The sequence below is a fragment of the Saccopteryx leptura genome, chromosome 13 (assembly GCF_036850995.1).
Source record: "Saccopteryx leptura isolate mSacLep1 chromosome 13, mSacLep1_pri_phased_curated, whole genome shotgun sequence".
In the NCBI taxonomy this organism is placed as follows: Eukaryota; Metazoa; Chordata; class Mammalia; order Chiroptera; family Emballonuridae; genus Saccopteryx; species Saccopteryx leptura.
This window is the reverse complement of record NC_089515.1, coordinates 6668095-6687675: the sequence shown is the minus strand read 5'-3', so window position 1 is coordinate 6687675 and position 19581 is coordinate 6668095. Positions and strand designations below refer to the sequence as shown.

The window sequence follows — 19581 nt, the reverse complement described above, 5'->3', positions numbered from 1 at the left end:
TCAGTATCAGGGAAATACCTGGTTTTAAACATCGAACTAGACGATAAATAACATAAATCCTTCTATGCTCATTAAGCCCCAAGTCAAGCTGTTTGGGAGCGGGTGTCCACTGTTCTCCAAGCCTCTTCAGAAGAGAAGTGCCATTTTTCACGGTTCCTTCCTCCAGTCTGACGCTGTGAGGAAAAGAAGACCCAAGATAGACAGGCTGAAGCAAATCAGACTGAATCCTGGGAAGTGACTGATGCGGCCTTGTGTGTGTCGAGCACTGTGATCTGTACACAGCGGATGTGGCGTTTCCGTCTTAAGGGTCCCTGGCCTAGAAGGGACGGGGCCTGTGTTCACTATAGCCACACAAAGGCACCACTTAAAATTCTTCTAACTTTATGTTTGGTTCTTAGGGTCACAGCAAAGGCTGTAAATGTCTGTTTATTGGTAGCTATGTATGATGGATATTATTAAGCTAAAGAACCAGCTGGATGAATGAGAATCAGGCCTAAGAATCTATTAATCCCAGAACGCTAACGGACATATTTACTATGATGCCACCAGATTTAACATTTGTAGATAAAATTTATAAAATGTATGGCAAATAATATCAAGTGTACAAGAGAAGGATGTGGCTAAGTTTTTTTAATTTAATAAGAATATTCGCAAACCAATTAAAATGTAATTTTATATTTCCAAGTAAATGGTGACAGGATCATTTCTACTGTAAAAGTTTTCTAGAAATAATTAGAAATGCAGACAGGGGTTTATGCATAGGAACATTAATCACAACTTTATAATTCTAAAACTTTGGAAATAACCTATTAAAATGGTTGAATAAACAAGAGCAGAATAGTTTAATAAACTTTGGTGTATCTATAGAATGGAATATTGTACAGCCATTGAAGTGAATTTTAATAACATGGGATAAAGGCCAATCTATAATCTTGAGCATAACCACCAGGATATATATGGTATAAACATAGTCTTACCTGTGTTTACAATGTGTATACAGGAACCACACACAAGGCGGGATGATAAAAGCTGCGTTCAGGAAATGAGTGAGGGCTTGATACCTAAAGTTGACATTTTTTAACTCAAAATTTTGTGATCTTTTCACCAAAATTCTTGTGTTATCTGGGTGACAGAATTGTGGGCAATTTTAATTTTCTTTTCTAAATTTTGTAAAAGTGTATATATATCATTTTTACGATATTAAAAATGTACTTTAAAAAAACTTAAAGATAGGGGGCTGTTTCAGAGCATTCATAAAAATGTCAAGTTATGGCCTCGGTCCTGGTCCTAGGAAGACTGCCCACCTGCCTGAGGGCTCCTCAGCTTTTAAGGAGAAAGAGGCGTATATGTGTATTGTGACAGGTAGCTGCAAAGAAGTATGTTTTTTGATGTGAGATTGTCAAGGGAAGAAAGTCACGTTCAGATGACCTCCGAAGGTGGTGAGGACTGTCTGCTCTGTCCTCGGTCCACGGCTGAGCACGAGGCAGTGCAGGTGAGGGAAGAGGCCTGGGGCTAAGGACCTGCCCACTGCTAGCTGCTCCCTTTGTGAAGTCCCTTAACCTTTTTGAACTGTTTATATATATATATATATATATATAAAATGCAAACCGTCATATTAATAATAATGACAGTACTTCAGAAGGCTGTTTTGAAGCTTAAATGAATTAATGTGTAGAAGAATATCCTGTAAAGTATGACGTACCATGCAAATGTAGAACGTTGATGGTCAGGATAGGTTTCCCTGCTTTGTAGCTGTTTTCCAGAACGTTCAGGTTGACTGTTTAATGCGTTGAGGTGCGCCGCTGGAAAAACACAGTGTGACTGTTTTCTTCCTCTCTTCCCCCAGGATTGCAGCAGGCGATGATGAGCAGACTGATGCCGTCTGAGAGTGTGGAGCCAGCGCTCAGCCCTCGGACGCCCTATTCTGAGTTCGCCGCGGAAGGTAGAAGTTCCCCTGGTGACGCAGAGACCGCTGACCCCCCACCCCCTTACTCTGATTTTCACCCAAACAATCAAGAAAGTACTCTGAGCCATTCTCGCATGGAAACGAGTGTCTTTATGCCTCGACCTCAAGCTGTGGGCTCCTCCAATTACGCTCCCAGCAGTGCGGGACTGAAGTATCCTGGAAGTGAAGCAGACCTCCCTCCTCCCCAGAGAGCATCTGGAGACAGTGTGGAGGAATCAGACGACAGTGATTATGAAAACTTGATTGACCCCACAGAGCCCTCTAACAGCGAATACTCACACTCGAGGGATTCTCGACCTCTGACACATCCCGACGGGGGCTCCAGGAACACTCAGACCTCCCAGATTTAGCTAAACAAAAGCAGCTCTCCACTCAGCACTGTTTTCTTACTCACTTATTGCGAGAGTTTTCTGAGGACTTAATCTGGAGGGAGAACTGCTTTCTCAGACCCCTGGGATGTCAAGAGAGTCCTGGGCACACACGGGCAGGGGCCCCACGTCCACAGGGCCTTACTCACAGACGCCGTGGGCAGGAGTCACAACAGGAATCACTAAGATAATCAAATGGTCCTAATTCTGGCGCGATTCATGGATGTACTGCTATATTTAGGCAAAGAGAAACTTATCAACTTAGTTTCTGTTCTTGGAAATAAATTGAAAATTAGAGACTAAGCACAATTAGTCTATAAATGTTCTATAAATCAAAAACTTACCTCTTGCACTATCATGCCTTGAAATTGACTTTTTTCAAAGGGAAACAAGTTTAGCAGCAGCCTTCAAAGAACCTTCTTTCTATGATGAGCCAAATTCATCTTTGCCAGAAAAGAAATTTTGATAATCCCAAGAAGCCTGATTGGAACAAATCGGATGTACCTTCTCTTGTCTGCATGGCTTTGTAAGATCGAAAGAGGGCTTTGTTTTAAAACTTTTTTCTACTAGCCTGATACGTATTGTCACTTAAAATGGTTGCCTTTAAAAAAACACACAAACAAATGTAGAAATACTAATTACCAGTAAGTAATCATCCAAATAAGTATGTTATAAAATAAATTACTTATTTTTCTTTTGTGGAATAACAGTGACTGCTATGTTGCACTAGCCACACGTATGGCCTCTGGTCTGGAGTCTTAGGTGAAGGACGCAGGGCAGTGGGTCACAGGAGTGACAGCCAGGCCCGAGTTTCATGGTGAGCAGACTTGACGTGCAGTGGACTTAGCCAAGTTCATACAGAAGGGATAGAACTCATTTAGATCTTCCGACAAATCCTAGTGTTAGGGGTTTTTTGGGGTTTTTGGTTTTTTGGAGGAAAGACATTTAATAAGCTGTTTGAGAATCTTGGTGAATAAAGATTCATTTTAAATCTGAATAACCACCTTTTTTTTTTTTAAGCTGCCATTTGCAGGATAATTGTGGAATGTGTAGAGACTTCCTGTTGGGATGCATTTATATTTTTATTTAATTACTGGCTTGTTTTCTAGTTTTTCCCCAGAACGTGTGAAACCACTAAAGACATTCATGAGCATTTTAGGCTCCTGGTTTGGGAATGACAGGACCCACTGTTTATGATGAGGTCAGCCGGCGAAGTTAATGCTTTGGGGGACACAACTGCCTTTTTCCTCTGGACTAGTTACACCCTGAAAGAAGAAGGGAGTTGTCAAAGAGACATAACATTCACATTCTGAAAAATTAGTTTCATTTCACAGGACAGACGTTGACTCTCTGTGCTCCGGTTCCAATACTGAGTTAGACAATACTGACTGACCAATGAGACGCTGAGACTGCCACGGTCCCGATGCCCGTCCGGTGGGCTCTGGGTTTCTGGCCCTCCTGGTTCTGCTGGCCTGGAACCACTGCCACTTGATTTGAGATGTCACAGACCACTTTATCTGCAGATGCGTCCAGTTCTGTCAGCTACCTGGTAGTTGGCTTCAGCACTGGTGCGAGTTTAGTTTGTTCTTTTTGTTTTTTAAGTGCCATTGCCATCTCCTCTGTTCATATTTTGACATTCAGGAATATATTTTTATTTTACGCCATACTGAAACCTAAAATGTATATCTGACAAAGCAGTTACGTAAATGTGACAATAAAAACTTATTTAATCATGGTATCATTGTTTTAATGTTTGTTTCTGCACCCAACAAAGTCTTGCCTCAGTTGACTCATTCTGCCATTCTTAGTAGACTTGACAACAGTTTTTTTTAAAGGGCATAAAACTCATCTTCACATAGTTGTGGGGGTTTTTGTTTTGTTTGTTTTTTGTGAAACTATTGTTTCTTTGTGAGATTAGTTTCAGGGGAATCCCAAGAACACAACTTGCTTAAAAGTTTCTGTTGGTCTTGAGGAGAATGTGTTGAGTATCAAGTGACCAAGAGAACTGGGTATCCATGAACAATAAAGTTGACTCTTAGGAAGCTCCCAGAAGGCACCTTTCACATAAGACATGATCTTGTCTGAAGAGAGACCCCTCAGCGTGGGTTCCGGACGGCTGAGATGTTGTGGAAGCTGGTGCTCTCAGAGTGAGGGTCTCAGGAATCGCGGACTCACCTTGGGGGGAGGGCCTGCCGGCCACCATGGACTCTGGCTTCCCTGGCAGCCCATTCCAGCTGAGGGATGTATCTCTTCCAGAACCCAAGGGGATCGTCTGGGTTCAGCAGGATTTTAAAACATGGACTGCAGCCTTTTAAGATGCCATGCTGTGTCTCAACTGTTTGGAGGAAAGACAACTGGATTCTCTTAACTTAGAAGTCTGGAAATGCTTAATTACATGTTGTAATCGGCTTTTTTTTGGAGAAGGATCAAAACAAAAAAGGAAATCTCATCCCCAAACAGACCCCCGAGGACATGTACTTTAAAATTCCAGAGGGGGGGACAGAGTGACAATAACTTTTAATAAAGAGATCTAAACTGTGAATCCATATTTTAAGGAGGTCAAGTCTCGGGGAATGTAAAATAAAAATACAATGGAAAGGAGTAATGGCTGTTAACTGTGTTGTGGGTCTGGTTTGCCCTTGCCCGTAGGTTTCATTTCAGTTTCTAAGAGATCATCCCTCTTTTACAAGGTCTTGCTTCTTCCTTTCCCACAGCGAACCTTACCTCTGCTAGACAGGGAGCCTGAAGGTGCTGGCTCGGCAAACGTGGCGCTTACAAATAATGGAAGATGTTTACTTTTCAACTTTATGACAAACAGATTGGGGAAGAGTTCTGGGACTGAGTTTCACTGCCTCCTTCCTTCACAGTGATTTCTGTGAGTCCTAAATGAGACCAGGAGAGTCAGGACACAGAGTACATCCAAATTGGGTTACTTGGGCTCACTCTGATCCCCGGGGATTAGAGGAGAGGCAGCTTCTCACAGTGAGGCCCTGGAACATGACCAGGAAGGTGGCCCCTTGAATGCCAGACACTCCCTGTGATCCAGAATGTAGTGCTTGAAGTGGCCTTCCGTGTGTGCACACTTGGCAAAAGAAAGTTTGTGACAGGATTGTTCTAGTAGCAAAAAACCTGGAAATTGGTGCTAATGATAACAATGGTTCAGTGTTGGTACATCCACAGAAGAAATGTCTGCAGCTACTAGAAATCCTGAGTCAAAAGATTTCTCAACAGAGAATGATGGTTTCTAGCTACCAAACAAAGAAAGCCAGGTTTTGAAATGGTATGGAAGGTATCCGATTTTTGCTGGGGAACATAATTTTATGTAATTTTTCTGTTGGTGGAAAACAATCTGGAAGCATAGTCCCCAAAGTGTTCACCGTGTTGTCCCCGGGTCATGCAATACAGGCAATTTTATTTTTCACCCTAAATCTATTTGCATTTTCTAATTTTTTTTGCAATGTGTTTGTATAATGAAAGACTTCAGGACTGATGGGTCATTGGCTACAGGAATACTTTCATGCACACCATCCTAGAGGAGATTCTGGAAGCACTCTTGATTCTCTGGGTCTCCTCCTCAGCACACTTCAGTTTTTTAGATTTGTTGCTGGTGTAAGACCAGCCTTGTCGAGGCCGCTCACTTCCCTGCACGAACTTCTGTCTCATTCCCGGAAGAAGTCATGGACTTCAGTTTGTTTTTGTTTTTGTTTTTTTGTTGTTTTTTAAATTTTTTTTAAATTTTATTTATTCATTTTAGAGAGGAGAGAGAGAGAGAGAGAAGGGAAGAGGAGCAGGAAGCATCAACTCCCATATGTGCCTTGACCAGGCAAGCCCAGGGTTTCAAACTGGCGACCTCAGCATTTCCAGGTCAACGCTTTATCCACTGCGCCACCACAGGTCAGGCCATGGACTTCAGTTTTATTTTGCATCGACACTTTGATTTTCTTTTTTCCTAACCTAGAGCCAAGTCCTCTTTCCTTAGTTTGGAATCCATTTCCTAAATTTCCAAGAAACGCTTAAGAAATGCCTTGACTGTGAAAGGGAGCCAGAAATGGAGCAATTATTGATGCTGCATCTCTTAGGCAACGGTGCTTGCTACAAAATTGGTGTTTGCAGTCTTAAAATATAAGAATGATTTCCTGGACCTTGCAGATAACTCTGCTGCATTTGTGTGTTCTGCTTGCTGACAATCTTTAATATGGTTCCCTTCCTGCTTGGGGAAACTTAGGTTGTGTTACCTCTTAGGAGATGTAGTCCAGTCCACACACAAGTCTGGGGAGTTTGGTTCCAAAGCAAATACATGCTTGCTTGGAACGTTGGCCATGGCCAGCCCACTGCGGGCACCGCTTGGTAGAGCTAGGGACCGTCAGCCATTAACCCGGACTGATGAGAAGCAGATGTGCTTTAGCCGTCCTAAAATGAGGATCACCCAGAAGACCTTCCAGACAGTTTCAGGCCACGGAAGTGCGGGAGGAATTCGGGGACAGTGAGTAACCATTCTGCAGGGACAGTAAGTCCTGGGGAGCTCCCTGGCACACATGAGATGGGAAGTGAAGAGCGAGGTTTTATGCAACTTGAATTCTTTAAAAAGTTCTCCATCTCCTCAATCTGCCACAATCCTACTCATTGTTTAAAGCCCGGCTTATTTGTCCCCTCGTTTCAGAAACCTTTCTGACTCCCCTGAGAGGAGTGTGCAGCCCAAGTCCCTTGCTCGAACCTCTGTCCGGTGCCTGGCGTGTCTCCTGACTTAGTGCCCACGGCAGCGTGTAGGATTGGCGTTACTACTTCTCACTCCCCGGCAGGATGTGATGCTGTCACGCAGGAAAAGGACGGGGGTGTCTCAGTCCCCGGCACCAGCACGGGCGTGGCACAGAGCAGGCAACAGTACACACCTGCCCGAATACCGAATGAAAGGAGAGGGGCCCAAGTAAAACTGCCTCGTCGGGACACCCGTTCCTGAAGAAAGCTCGTCTGGAGAGGGTGCTCGTATAAGGAGCGTGACCTCTTGAACTGCCCTTGTACTGCAGACCTTGATAAACGACTTCTCACCTGGGCCTGCTGGAACCTGAGGTGCCAAGGCCATCATCTGAAGAGAGGTACATGCAGCCCCCTGGAGGAACATGGAAGAGCCCGGAAAGCCGGCCGGCGAGTGTCCTCTCTGTCGTTGATTGGGTTTCCCTCCAAGGCCAGGACGGGCTTCTGCCAGCCGTGTTTACCCGGAAGCTTGGTGTAGCTCCCAGATCTGTCTCCTGCAGCAGGACTGGAAACGTGCGTGAAGGAAACGGACCATCACTCAACGAAGCCTGCCTTTGACAAACAGCTGCTCTTTTTTTTTTTTTTTTTTTAATTTATTCATTTTAAAGAGGAGAGGGAGAGAGAGAGAGAGAGAGAGAGAGGAGAGACTGAGAGAGAGAGAAGGGGGGAGGAGCTGGAAGCATCAACTCCCATATGTGCCTTGACCAGGCAAGCCCAGGGTTTCGAACCGGCGACCTCAGCATTTCCAGGTCAACGCTTTATCCACTGCGCCACCACAGGTCAGGCCAACAGCTGCTCTTTTAAACATCCTCCTTTGGCCAGTTTGGAAAATCACTTGTGACATCTACTTGGGCAAACAAATGTGATGGAACCTCAGAAAGTTAAGGTTGGCTAAAGGTCTGTTACCCTTTAAAACAGTTGTGAGAAGATTCTGAGGCCCCACACCGTTGTCTGCATTGGCATTTGCACTGGATGCTTTGAGAGCAGGAGAACGATTGGACAGTGACCAAGCTCACAGTAATCTACACTATTTGGGTTTGAGCGAGTTACCGTGGTGCATTCAAGTACATGCTATGTTTCTCCATGACTAATAGTAGTTTGTTTACACCAGCTTCACCATAAACACATGAGTAATACATTGCACTATGGCATTATGATGGCTATGACATCCCTGGGCATAGGAATTTTCAGTTCCATCATCATCTGATGGGCCCACCGTCTTAAATGCCATCTGTCCTTGACCAAAATGTCAATGGCGCATGACTGCAGTTGGAATCACACAGCCTGTAGCCTTTTTAGATTGGCTTCTTTTAATTAGCAATGTGCCTTTAAGGGTCTTTTTGTGGCTTGATCGTTCAACTCTTCAGTGCTGACTGATATCCCATTTTACGGATGCAGTGGCTTATTTACCCATGGTGACCAGAAGTGTTGTGACAGAGTGTGCCAGGGAGGAAAGTGGGGTGGATGAAACCCCTTGTTGCTAGAACGTGGAGGCCTTTTCCATTGTGCTTGGGAATTGGTCCCTGACTAGTGAGTACTAGGAGCCTGCAGACATGTTCAGATGGAGAGAGTAATGCGGGAATTGGGTCTTGGTTTCAGGAGACTGAGCCTAAGACTGCACCTGGACCGAGTTGCTGGGTGTGGGTTCCATCATTTAGCTATGCAACCTTCTGGGCCTGTTTACTCACCCTTAACACATCCTGATGCTGAAGACACCGACTTTGCCTCTACCACAGGCCTGCCATGGGAATGAACAGAGAAGGCTCAAGAAAGGGCCTTGTGTACTGTTCTGCACAGAGCTGGGTAGGGATCATAACCCCAGCCAGCCCTCTCCCTCCCCTTCTTCCTCTTCCTCCACCTGCCCTCCCCCTGCCTCCCACTCCCCCTCCCCTCCCCCTCCGTCTCCCCCTGCCCCTTCCTCAGGCTCTGTTCTCTGGTTATTTAGATGAATGCTACTCCAGTTCATGTTTCTTTTGTTCAAAACGCAGAGTAGAGTCCCTTCCAGAGGAGGTGGAGATGGAATGTCTTCCACTCAGCTGGGGCCACGGTCTACCTGAGGGCTTTGCCTTCATGCCTCTCCACTTGAGGCTGGTGGCCATCTCCTGAAGCCTCTCAGGACAAGAACACAGCAAGGGTGCTGCCATCAGACAGCACGTGGCCTCCATCCCCGAGACAGTCCTCCTCCTCAGGGGCCGGCAGCCCACCTCCTCCTCCTGTCTCAGCAACTGCACATCACTGCCTGAGGGGCTGCAAGCCTCCAAGGGCTCAGGCGTCATGATGCATCAATGGCCAGGGCATTTCCAGCACATGCAGCCTGTACGCCAAACTGAAGCTCCAGCGTCTTCCTCCTCTTGACATTTCTCAAAGTGCCTCCAGGTGCTGAAGTCCCCTGGGACCAGCAGCATTTAGAAAGGGGGGGAAGGCCTTGGCCGGTTGGCTCAGTGGTAGAGCGTCGGCCTGGCGTGCAGGAGTCCCGGGTTTAATTCCTGGCCAGGGCACACAGGAGAAGTGCCCATCTGCTTCTCCACCCCTCCCCCTCTCTATCCTCTCTGTCTCTCTCTCTTCCCCTCCCACAGCCAAGGCTTCATTGGAGCAAAAATTGGCCCGGGCACTGAGGATGGCTCTATGGCCTCTGCCTCAGGCGCTAGAATGGCTCTGGTTGCAACAGAGCGATGCCCCAGATGGGCAGAGCATCGTCCCCTGGTGGGCATGCTGGGTGGATCCCGGTTGGGCGCATGCGGGAGTCTGTCTGACTGCCTCCCCGTTTCCAACTTCAGAAAAATACAAAAAACAAAAGCAAAAACAAAAAAAGAAAGTGGGGGAGGAAGCCTGACCTGTGGTGGCACAGTATATAGAGCATCTCCCTCCTCCTCCCTCTCTCCCTTTCCTCCCCCTCCCCCTATCACTAGTCTAGACTAAACTCAAGGATCCAGCTGACATTTAAGGGATGGTGATTGTATAGAAAGCTGCCCAGACTACTTGACTAGCCTGTTCTCCCCCTGGGAAAAATTCGCAAAGCCTGGTAGCCATCCTGAGCCAGTCAGGGCTAGCGAAACTCAACGTTGGATTATTCACTTGCAGGCTGCAGAGACAAGAAGAAATGAGCACACCTGGATTAAGTTACAGCAAAGCCAAAGGGGAGACGTCCAGGGCGGCAGCGGTGGTGGCAGCGGGGGTGGTGAATAGAAGCCAACGGGGCTCCTCCGAGCCATCGGGACCATCTCATCTGCCACATGGTGCTCCGTGGAGTGACCTTCCCGGTCTTCTTGCCCAGAGAGGGTGCTATCTCTGCCCCCACCCACCTGTCCAGGTCATCAGTTCCCGTCCGGCTGAAAAGCTTCCCTACCCGCTCAGTCCACAGAGGCCCACTGCGCAAACTCACTCCCTGTCCAGAGGTGGTGGGGCTCCCTGACCTCCTCGCCCAGCCTGGGAGGTAGCTTCAAACAGGACTGTGAGTTGTCTGTGGGAACTCCGGGGTTATTAACTGTGTGCCCTGGGGCAAGTTCCTCAATCTTTCTGAGCCTCATCAGTAGGTAGAGAAGGAAAGGAATGTCCTCGTCTCTACCTACAGGTGGGTTATTGAGAAGGTTAAGTGAGAGAGAGAGAGAATGTGAAGGCCAAAACACAGATCCAGGAAGAAAACAAACTGATAATTTGTAGCCACTGTCCTCTCAAAACTCACCTCCATCCCAGACACACGTTTCTATAGATAATAGGCCAGGAAGCACTGCTGGGAGCTGTCCCACAGAGGAGGTCCCAGAGGCAGCCTGGGCCATTGGGTGGACGGGGGCGACCAAGACCTTTAGGGGCTCAGGCCCCTCCTCCTCACTTTATCTGTGACTACATCAGGCTTTGGTGTGAAGGAAGAGTTCTTACTAATGAAAATGGTTCTGAAACCAGAGATGGGTCTAGCCCGGCACTGGGCAACAGAACTTTCTATGCTGATGAAAGTGTCCTACCCCTGCACTGCCCAACCCAGTGGCCACGAGCCACGTGTGACTAGCGAGCATGTAAAAGGTGGGCCAGCACGACAGAACAATCGAGTTGTGAATTTTATTCAACTGTAACTAATTTGAATCTAGATGTAAAGAGCCACACACCACGTGGCCAGTGGCTACTATATGGGGTAGCATAGGATGCTAAACCCTAAGTCCCAAAGACGGAACTGAGGCAAAGGCAGTGTTGTGAAGTGCCCCAGCTCCCAAAGCTCGTGAAAGAATCCGAGTCCAGGCCCCATGCCTCCTGTGTCGGCTGCGTCTGCTCCAGACCACCCCAGACTCAGAGAGCGTCAGCCCAGCACAGACCACCACGGGCACCATTTGTCCCAGACTGAAAGGAAGGGCAGGCCGGACGGAGCACTCGCTCCGACCCTGCGGGACCTAGGCGCTCTGCTCAGGAAGCTTGGCCATTCTCAGATCAACCAGCCGTGCCCTTCCTATAGTCCTGGCACCACAGATGCAGACAGACCAGGGTTGGGCAGGCGACAAGGGACTTCGCCTGGGCAGGTGCAATCTCAGCAGCCCCTTTCCTAAGTAGCACGGCCCCCTCTGTCTCCACCCCGCCCTCCCCCTGGGGCCTGATCTAGGTGGGGGTCAGCCACATCTCTGCAGCCTGTGAACTCATTCCACCTGCCCACTCAGAGGTACCCAGGTGGAGGATCAAATTAATCCCCACTCTTTATCCGGAGGCTGGCACTCAAATTTCCACCCACCTGGGAAGAGTGGGCACAGAGTCCCGAGTGAGGCTGAGTGACAGCCAAGCCCTCAGGAGAAGGGGGCCGGTGGGAGAGCTCTCTGGCATCGTTCTCTGGCCATCTGTGCCCAGCCAAATCCAGTGTGAGTGCTCTCTGCCTCGGCTGATGCTGGGAAATCTTGCTCCAGGCGCCTGGAGACCTGGTGGGACCAATTGTCAGCCCATGTCCTCAGCTGGGGGGTGTGACATCTTCTCTCCCTCCCCCCTCCCTCATTTTCTACTCCCTTCTCTTTTGTTTGAGTAAATTTTTATCCAAGTGTAACACATGCAGAAAAGGAAACATCATAAAAGTATGGCTCCTTCAATTTTCACAAAACAAACATACCTATGAAACCGGCACAGAAATAAGAAGTAGAACATACCTGCAGGGTAGAATGCCCCTCCCTGTCCCCTCTCAGTCACTGCTCCCTCTCTGACCTCTCACTGGGACCCTCTGGCTGTGTCCTCTCAACACCCTCACGCTGTGCCCCAAGCCCCAGTGCTGTGGTGTTTGGAGAGGGGTCCTTTGGTAGGTAATTAGGTCAATTAGGTCATGAGGGTGGAGCCCTCACGCTGGGCTTAGGACCCTTGTAAGAGAAATAAGAGAAGGCGCTCCCTCTTTTTCTCAGCTCTCCTCCTGAGAGGGCACAGTGAGAAGGCAGCCATCTGCACCCCAGAAAGGGAGGACTCAAGAGGCCCACCTGACCACGCAGGCGCTGCTCGCTGACCTCAGCCTCCCCGCCTCCAGACCGGACTGTGAGAACGACATTTTCTGTTGTTTACGAGCCACCGCTCCACGATAGCCTGCCCTGGCAGCCCAGGCTGACTAAAGCCACCCACTTGAATTCTGTCTGTTTATAAACCTGTGTACTTCTTCCTCTGGACATCATGCATGTAAGATTCATCCTCGCTTTTGAGCACAGCGGATGTTCAACCGGGGATGGACCTGTGAGGCTTGTCTGGGAGGCAGGTGCAGAGTGCAGGCTAGAACATTCTCGCCCTGTGTTTTGGTAAACGTGCGTCATAGGTTCGGGTTTCTTTGGGGTACGTATCTTAAGCATGAGCAGCTGCGGATCACAGGGTATGCAAGCGCTCAGCTTTAGTAGATCCCAAGGTTTCCGCTGTTGTCCCACAATTCACACTCCCAGCAGCAGGATGAGCGTTCCAGGAGCTCCGGGCTCCCCGCGCCTGGTGTCGTCATTCTGACACGTGTTAGCCCTTCCAGTTAGTGCTAGTGGCTGATCATTGCGATGTGAACTTGCGCTTCTGTGGAAATGAATGAGGTTGAGCTCCTTTCCGTGTGCTTACTGGCCAAATAGCTTCTTTTGTCACGTTCCTGTCTGAGCCCATTTTTCTGTACAGGCATGACTTCGTTTCACCGTGCTTCATAGATGTTGTGTGTTTTACAAATTGAAGGCAAGACCAGCAAAATAATTACAGCTCACTTTATTGTGATGTGCTAGCCTGCAACCAAACCCGCCTTATCTTTATATGTTGTCTGCTTTTTCTTTGGTTTATAAGAATTTACATATATACATATGTATACATATTCCAGACATAAGTTTTAAAAATATGTGTGTGTTGTATGTGTATAAATGTACACCTGTATGTAACCAAATGTCTTCTTTCTCCCACGCGATGGCTTATACTTTTTTTTTCTTTTTACAGAGACAGAGAGAGGGATAGACAGACAGGAATGGAGAGATGAGAAGCATCAATCAGTTTTTCGTTGCATGTTGCAACACCTTAGTTGTTCATTGATTGCTTTCTCATATGTGCCTTGACCGCGGGCCTTCAGCAGACGGAGTAACCCCTTGCTGGAGCCAGCGACCTTGGGCTCAAGCTGGCGACCTCGGGGTCTTGAACCTGGGTCTTCCGCATCCCAATCCAACGCTCTATCCACTGCACCACCGCCTGGTCAGGCGCGATGGCTTATACTTTTGCTATCTTAAAAGGTGTTTTTTTTATTGAACAAAAATTTTAAATTTTAATTTAATCAAATTTACTGGTTGTTTTCCTTTATGGTTAAATGTCTTTTCATTTTATTTAAGAAATGTTTATTCCAAGGTCATCAAAATTTTCTGAGTTTTTTTCCTAAAAGGTTTATATTATTATTATTATTGTTATTATTATTATTATTATTACAGAGACAGAGAGAAGGACAGATACAGACAGACAGGAAGGGAGAAAGATGAGAATCACCAGTTCTTCATTGCAGCTTTTTAGTTGTTCATTGATTGCTTTCTCATATGTGCTTTGACCAAGGGCTACAGCAGAGTGAGTGACCCCTTGCTCAAGCCAGTGACCTTGGGCTCAAGCCAGCGAGCGACCATAGAGTCGTGTCTATGATCCCATGCTCAAGCCAGTGACCTTACGCTCAAGCTGGTGAGCCTATGCTCAAGCCCATGACTTCAGGGTTCCGAATCTGGGTCCTCTGCATCCCAGTCTGACACTCCATCCACTGCGCCACTGCCTGGTCAGGCAAAAAGGTTTATTGTTTTACTTTTTGTATTTTGATTTTTGCATATGAGGTGAAGTAAGGGTCAATATGTTTGTGTGTTTGTGATCTAAGGGTCAATAATTTGTTCTTTCTCTATTGAATATCCAGTTGACTCAGCACCCCATTGTCATAAATCAAATGCACGTCTACTTTTGAACTCCCTTTGATTCTAGTGGTCTGTTTGTTGCAACGTAGGTTCATAATAACTGTTACTATCTGATAATAGAAACACTTGAGCTTTGTTCTCCTTGGACAGTCTTGGCTGTTTGCATTTCCATAGAGATGTTTGAATAGGTTTGTCAACTGCCACAGCTCCCAAATAACCTTGCTGGGATTTTGATCACATTGAATGTATAGGTCAATTGGGAAGAACTGGTTTCTTTACAATATTAAGTCTTCTAATCTATAAACCAGGTGTATCTGTCCATGTATTTGGGTCTTTACTAATTTCTTGCAATACTTGTGTTGTGTTTAGAGATCTCACATATTTTTCATTAGTTTTATTCCAAGGTGTGTGTGTGTGTGTGTGTGTGTGCGCGCACGCTCATATGTGCACAGATGTGCATAGGTGCACATGCACACATATAGTATAAATAGTAATTTTCACACTTTTATTTTATACTTGTTTACAAGTATGTGGTAATGTAGTTGATTTTTGTTGATATTGACTGTGAACTCATCAACCTAGCTAAATTCACTTATTCTAAGAGTTTATCTGCAGATTTTTCCAATTTTCTGTGCATCCAATCATGTTTTCTGGGAATTATGGCAGCCTTCTCTCTTTCCTTCTATCCTTTATACCAGGGGTCTCCAAACTTTTTATACAGGGGGCCAGTTCACTGTCCCTCAGACCATTGGAGGGCTGCCAAATACAGTGGTCCTCTCACTGACCACCAGTGAAAGAGGTGCCCCTTCCAGAAGTGCAGTGGGGGCTGGATAAATGGCCTCAGGGGGCCGCATTGCGGCCCGCGGGCCATAGTTTGGGGACGCCTGCTTTATACCTTTTACTTCTCTTATATGAGCTCTTTGCTCTGCTTGGACCCCTGTCTGATGTTCAATAGAAGTGCTGGCGGGCACATCCTTGCCACGCTCCTGATTTCAGGGAGAGTGTTTTCAATGTCTCACATTCAGTTAGGTGCTTATGATAGGTCTACTGCAGACATTCTGTCAGACTGAGCAAGTTTCCTTACCTTTCTATAACTTTCTAACCCTAGTTTTCTGAGAGTTTCTTTTTATTGCTATGAATGACTATTGAATTTTACCAAATGCATATGCTTTCCCCTCTTATTTGGTTAAAGTGGTAAACTACATCAATTGAAAAAAAAAATTTTTTTTGGTGACAGAGACAGAGAGAGGGATAGATAGGGACAGACGGACAGGAAGGGAGAGAGATGAGAAGCATTAAGTCTTCATTGCAGCACCTTAGTTGTTCATTGATTGCTTTCTTGTATGTGCCTTGACTGGGGGAGCTACAGCAGAACAAATGACCCTTTGCTCAAGTCAGTGACTTTGGGCTCAAGCTAGAGACCATGGGGTCATGTCTATGATTCCACACTAAAGCCAGCAACCTTGTGCTCAAGCTGGTAAGCCTGCGCTCAAGCCAGTAACCTCAGGGTTTAGAACCTGGGTCCTCTGCGTCCCAGTCTGATGCTCTCTCCACTGTGCCACCGCATAGTCAGGCCATCAATTGAAAATTTTTAATGTTAATCTTTTATTTGTAGAATCAACTTTCTCATGATGTATTATTTTTTTCCAAATATTGCTGGGTTTAGTTTGCTAACACTTTTCTAGGAGATTTTGCATCAGTGTTTATATAAAAGATTCATTTATAATTTTCCCTTCTTATAATTTTTTTAAATTTATTTATTTATTTTTTTACAGAGACAGAGAGTGAGTCAGAGAGAGTGATAGACAGGGACAGACAGACAGGAACAGAGAGAGATGAGAAGCATCAATCATTAGTTTTTCATTGCACGTTGCAACACCTTAGTTGTTCATTGATTGCTTTCTCATATGTGCCTTGACCGCGGGCCTTCAGCAGACCGAGTAACCCCTTGCTGGAGCCAGTGACCTTGGGTTCAAGCTGGTGGGCTTTTTGCTCAAACCAGATGAGCCCGCGCTCAAGCTGGCAACCTTGCGGTCTCGAACTTGGGTCCTCCACATCCCAGTCCGACGCTCTATCCACTGCGCCACCGCCTGGACAGGCCCTTCTTATAATATTCTTATCAGATTTTAGAATCAAGGTTATGTTGTCTTTACAGGATGAGTTGGCCAGTGTTCATTTTTTTCTATGTTTTGGAAGAGTTTGTGCAAAATTAGAGTTATTTCTCCCTAACTTGTTTGAAAAAATTATCTGGTGAAGCCAGGTACTTGGGGTGTGTGTGTGTGTGTGTGTGTGTGTGTGTGTGTGTGTGTGTGTGTGTGTGTGTTTGTGTGTGTTCTCTACCCAGTTTTTCTAGTTGTTTTCAGTGGGAAAATTGGTCTTCCTGAAGGAACTTCATCACAACCGAAAGCAGAATTCCGACATTCTCTTAAATTGAGTTTTGCTGCAAGTGTGTCTTGGCTGAAAGACAAGATGTGAGCTCAAATTTCAGGTTCACATGCGCCGAGCAGATGCAGGTCTGGGCAGGTGGGTCCACCCGGAAGTCTCAGATCCACATAGGGCACAGGGGGCAGGGTGGTTTGGCAGAAGAATGAGGGGCCGTTGGGCCCACCCGACTAGGGTGTGAATTCTGGCTGAGCAGTTTAACTTAACCAGGCTGACTTCTTTACCTGTGAAATAGGGACCATCCCTCTGACTGCACTGGGACACCGTGGCCATTAGAATTCAGCTGATACGTACGAAGTATCAGCCAGACACTGAGGTGGCTCAGAAGAAATGGGCTGTGATGAAGTTGTTAGAGTCCCTGGGCGTCAGCCCTTAGCATGCTACAGACCCCCAAATATCTGGAAGGGGTGCGAGGTTGCTGCCTGTCTGGTCCCATCCCCACCCATGGGGGATGTGCTGTTGGACCAGGACCTTCTCAGGCGGCCTGTGGGCCTGTGCAAGGCAGGCCCACCAGGATCACAGCACAGGTGACTCCTGGCAAGCATCCTACCTCTTCCAGACCAGGTTGGTGGAACAGGCCCTGCTGGGTGAGTTCCCGAGTCCTGCCTTTTGTGGAACAGCCTGGAACTTGGCCCCATGGTAGGGATGGGACGAAGTGACAGAGACCCTTGGGCTCAGCTCTGCTGAGTTCACACCTGAAGCTGCTGCCCTCAGATCTGCAAGGCTAACCTATCGATCCCATGGCAGGATGTCTCTCTCACCTGTAGCTCTCCTGGCTGTACTCTGTAATGCTTTGGGAGCACCAGCAGCACACTGACACCCAGGCCCATGGCTGGGTTCTCATGTAGCTGGCCTAGGGTGGACTGGGGCCCCCAGTCTGGTGTAAGAATGCACCAGTGATTGCAGTGAGCAGTCAGGGTTGAGATGTCCAGTCTTAAGTCTGTAGTCATTTGAGTATATGGCTGGTAAGGCAGGAGAGGTCCCAGGGCACTCCCTTCCAGCCCTTGTCATCTGGGGACACTGAGGCCAGGAGGAGCACTTGGTCTGGTAATGACAGAGTGACAAATAGGCTCTACTTCCTGCTTCAGCTGCTCTGCGGCTATGTGACATAACATTCCCTTTATAGAATACAGCGTGGCAGTCAGCCAGCATCTCGGCCCCAAACCAGGTCAGGCCTGTGGGCAGAGTCCAGGTCTGGGTGGCTATAGCCACTGTCCCTCGCGGCATGCCCACTGCTCACAGGCTCTGGGTGCTTCACATGCATCAGCCAGGCGGCATTGTCTACCCTCTGCGGTGATGCCAGTAGGCCCACTTGGCCAAGGCCACATGCGGGAAGTCTTCTCGGCTTGGAGGCCTGCGTGTGTCCTCTTGACCCTCCTGCCCTAGGATGTCAGCCCTCGAACTTTCTTGGGGCTGCCCCCGTGAGAGTGGGGAGGGGAGGGTGGACCACTGTTCCCCCAGCCTCCATCTCTGGCAACCCAAACGCCGTCTAGTCCAACGTGGAAAAAAAAATGTGTAAGAAATCCTACCAAGCTTTAGCAGCCTGACCTCTGGCCATTTACATGTTCACTAGCGCTTGTCTGCCGTTACAAGAAAATGATGGTCATTTGATGCCCATATGTTCCCTTTCAAAACGAAAGGCTGACGTCCATCATCCTGAAATGAGGGAATTCTAAAGCAGACAGCTGGGAACGCATCTTTCTGGTTGGCAGGGAGACAATCCTCTAAATTGAAAAGGTCCCACCCACAACCCGCTAACCGGTGGGTTCTCTGTTTATAAGGCTGGTTGAGGCTCTCCCACAGACTCCTTAAAATCTGGGCTCCATGAAGTTTGCTTTCTTTCAAAGGAAAATGTTTACGTTGGCAGGAAACGCGTTCTTCCACCTTCGGAGTTGAAAAAAAATTCTTCAAAGGACATGAGGCCTCTTCCTTGATTCTCCCCTAATGCCTCGCGGCTGCAGGGACCCCTGTGGGAAAGGAGAAACTTGGGGCTCTGAGCACCGGATCTGCAAGGGCCTCGGACAGGCCCCTCCCCCTCCTGGTGGCTCCACCCCCAGCTGTCCAGGAGGGACTTGGACTTGCCCTGTCATCTGCGAGCCTGGCATCCCATCAGGATAACTTGGACGGCTTTTTGGTCTGTGGGCTTTTTAAGTTTCCCCTGGAGCTCAGCCAGGTTTGGGAGCTCCAGCTGACCGCCAGCCCTCGAGTTCTGACATTCTGCATTTGGGGACAAGAGCAGAGCCCTTGGCCGCACAGCATGCCTGACCTGTGAGTTCTCGCCCACTTCAATCCTTGGTATGTTGTAATTACAACAGGTCTGGTTAGCCCGCAAGGGGTAGGCTCGAGATAATCATCAGAGCTAACTAACAACTGTCAAGCCCTCACAGAGGGTCAGGCGCGTGCTACACACGGTTTTCTCATTTGACCCTCAGCACAGACCAGGAGGCAGCTCCTATTTTTAGCTCTAGTATACGGTTAAGGAAACCACGAGATTAAGTAACTAGGGTAGGACTTCTGAGTGGTAGAGCCAGGACAAGAACTCGGTCAGCTTGGCTCCAAGCCTGTGGCCTTATGCGACTCCATCATCCTGTCAAAGTGAGGAGGTCATCCTGAGAGATGCAGAGTGAACCCAGCCAGAAAGTGGCCTCCCCCAGAGCAGCACACTCTCCCCAACTTGAGCCTGGGCGTCCTTGCCCAGGGAGTTTTACGCATTCCT

At 47.6% G+C, this 19581-nt stretch overlaps 1 protein-coding gene across 2 annotated transcripts in view; it reads left to right on the top strand.

Moving 5' to 3' along the window:
* ABRAXAS2 (abraxas 2, BRISC complex subunit) overlaps window positions 1–3914 on the top strand; it is a 30768-nt gene extending 26854 nt beyond the window's left edge. For both annotated transcript variants that reach the window (XM_066355921.1, XM_066355922.1), the window contains one exon: window positions 1847–3914. In XM_066355921.1, coding sequence (XP_066212018.1) covers window positions 1847–2316 — 470 coding nt within the window. In that variant the 3' untranslated portion in view covers window positions 2317–3914. The remainder of the gene's footprint in view (window positions 1–1846) is intronic.
* Window positions 3915–19581: the final 15667 nt, after the last annotated feature.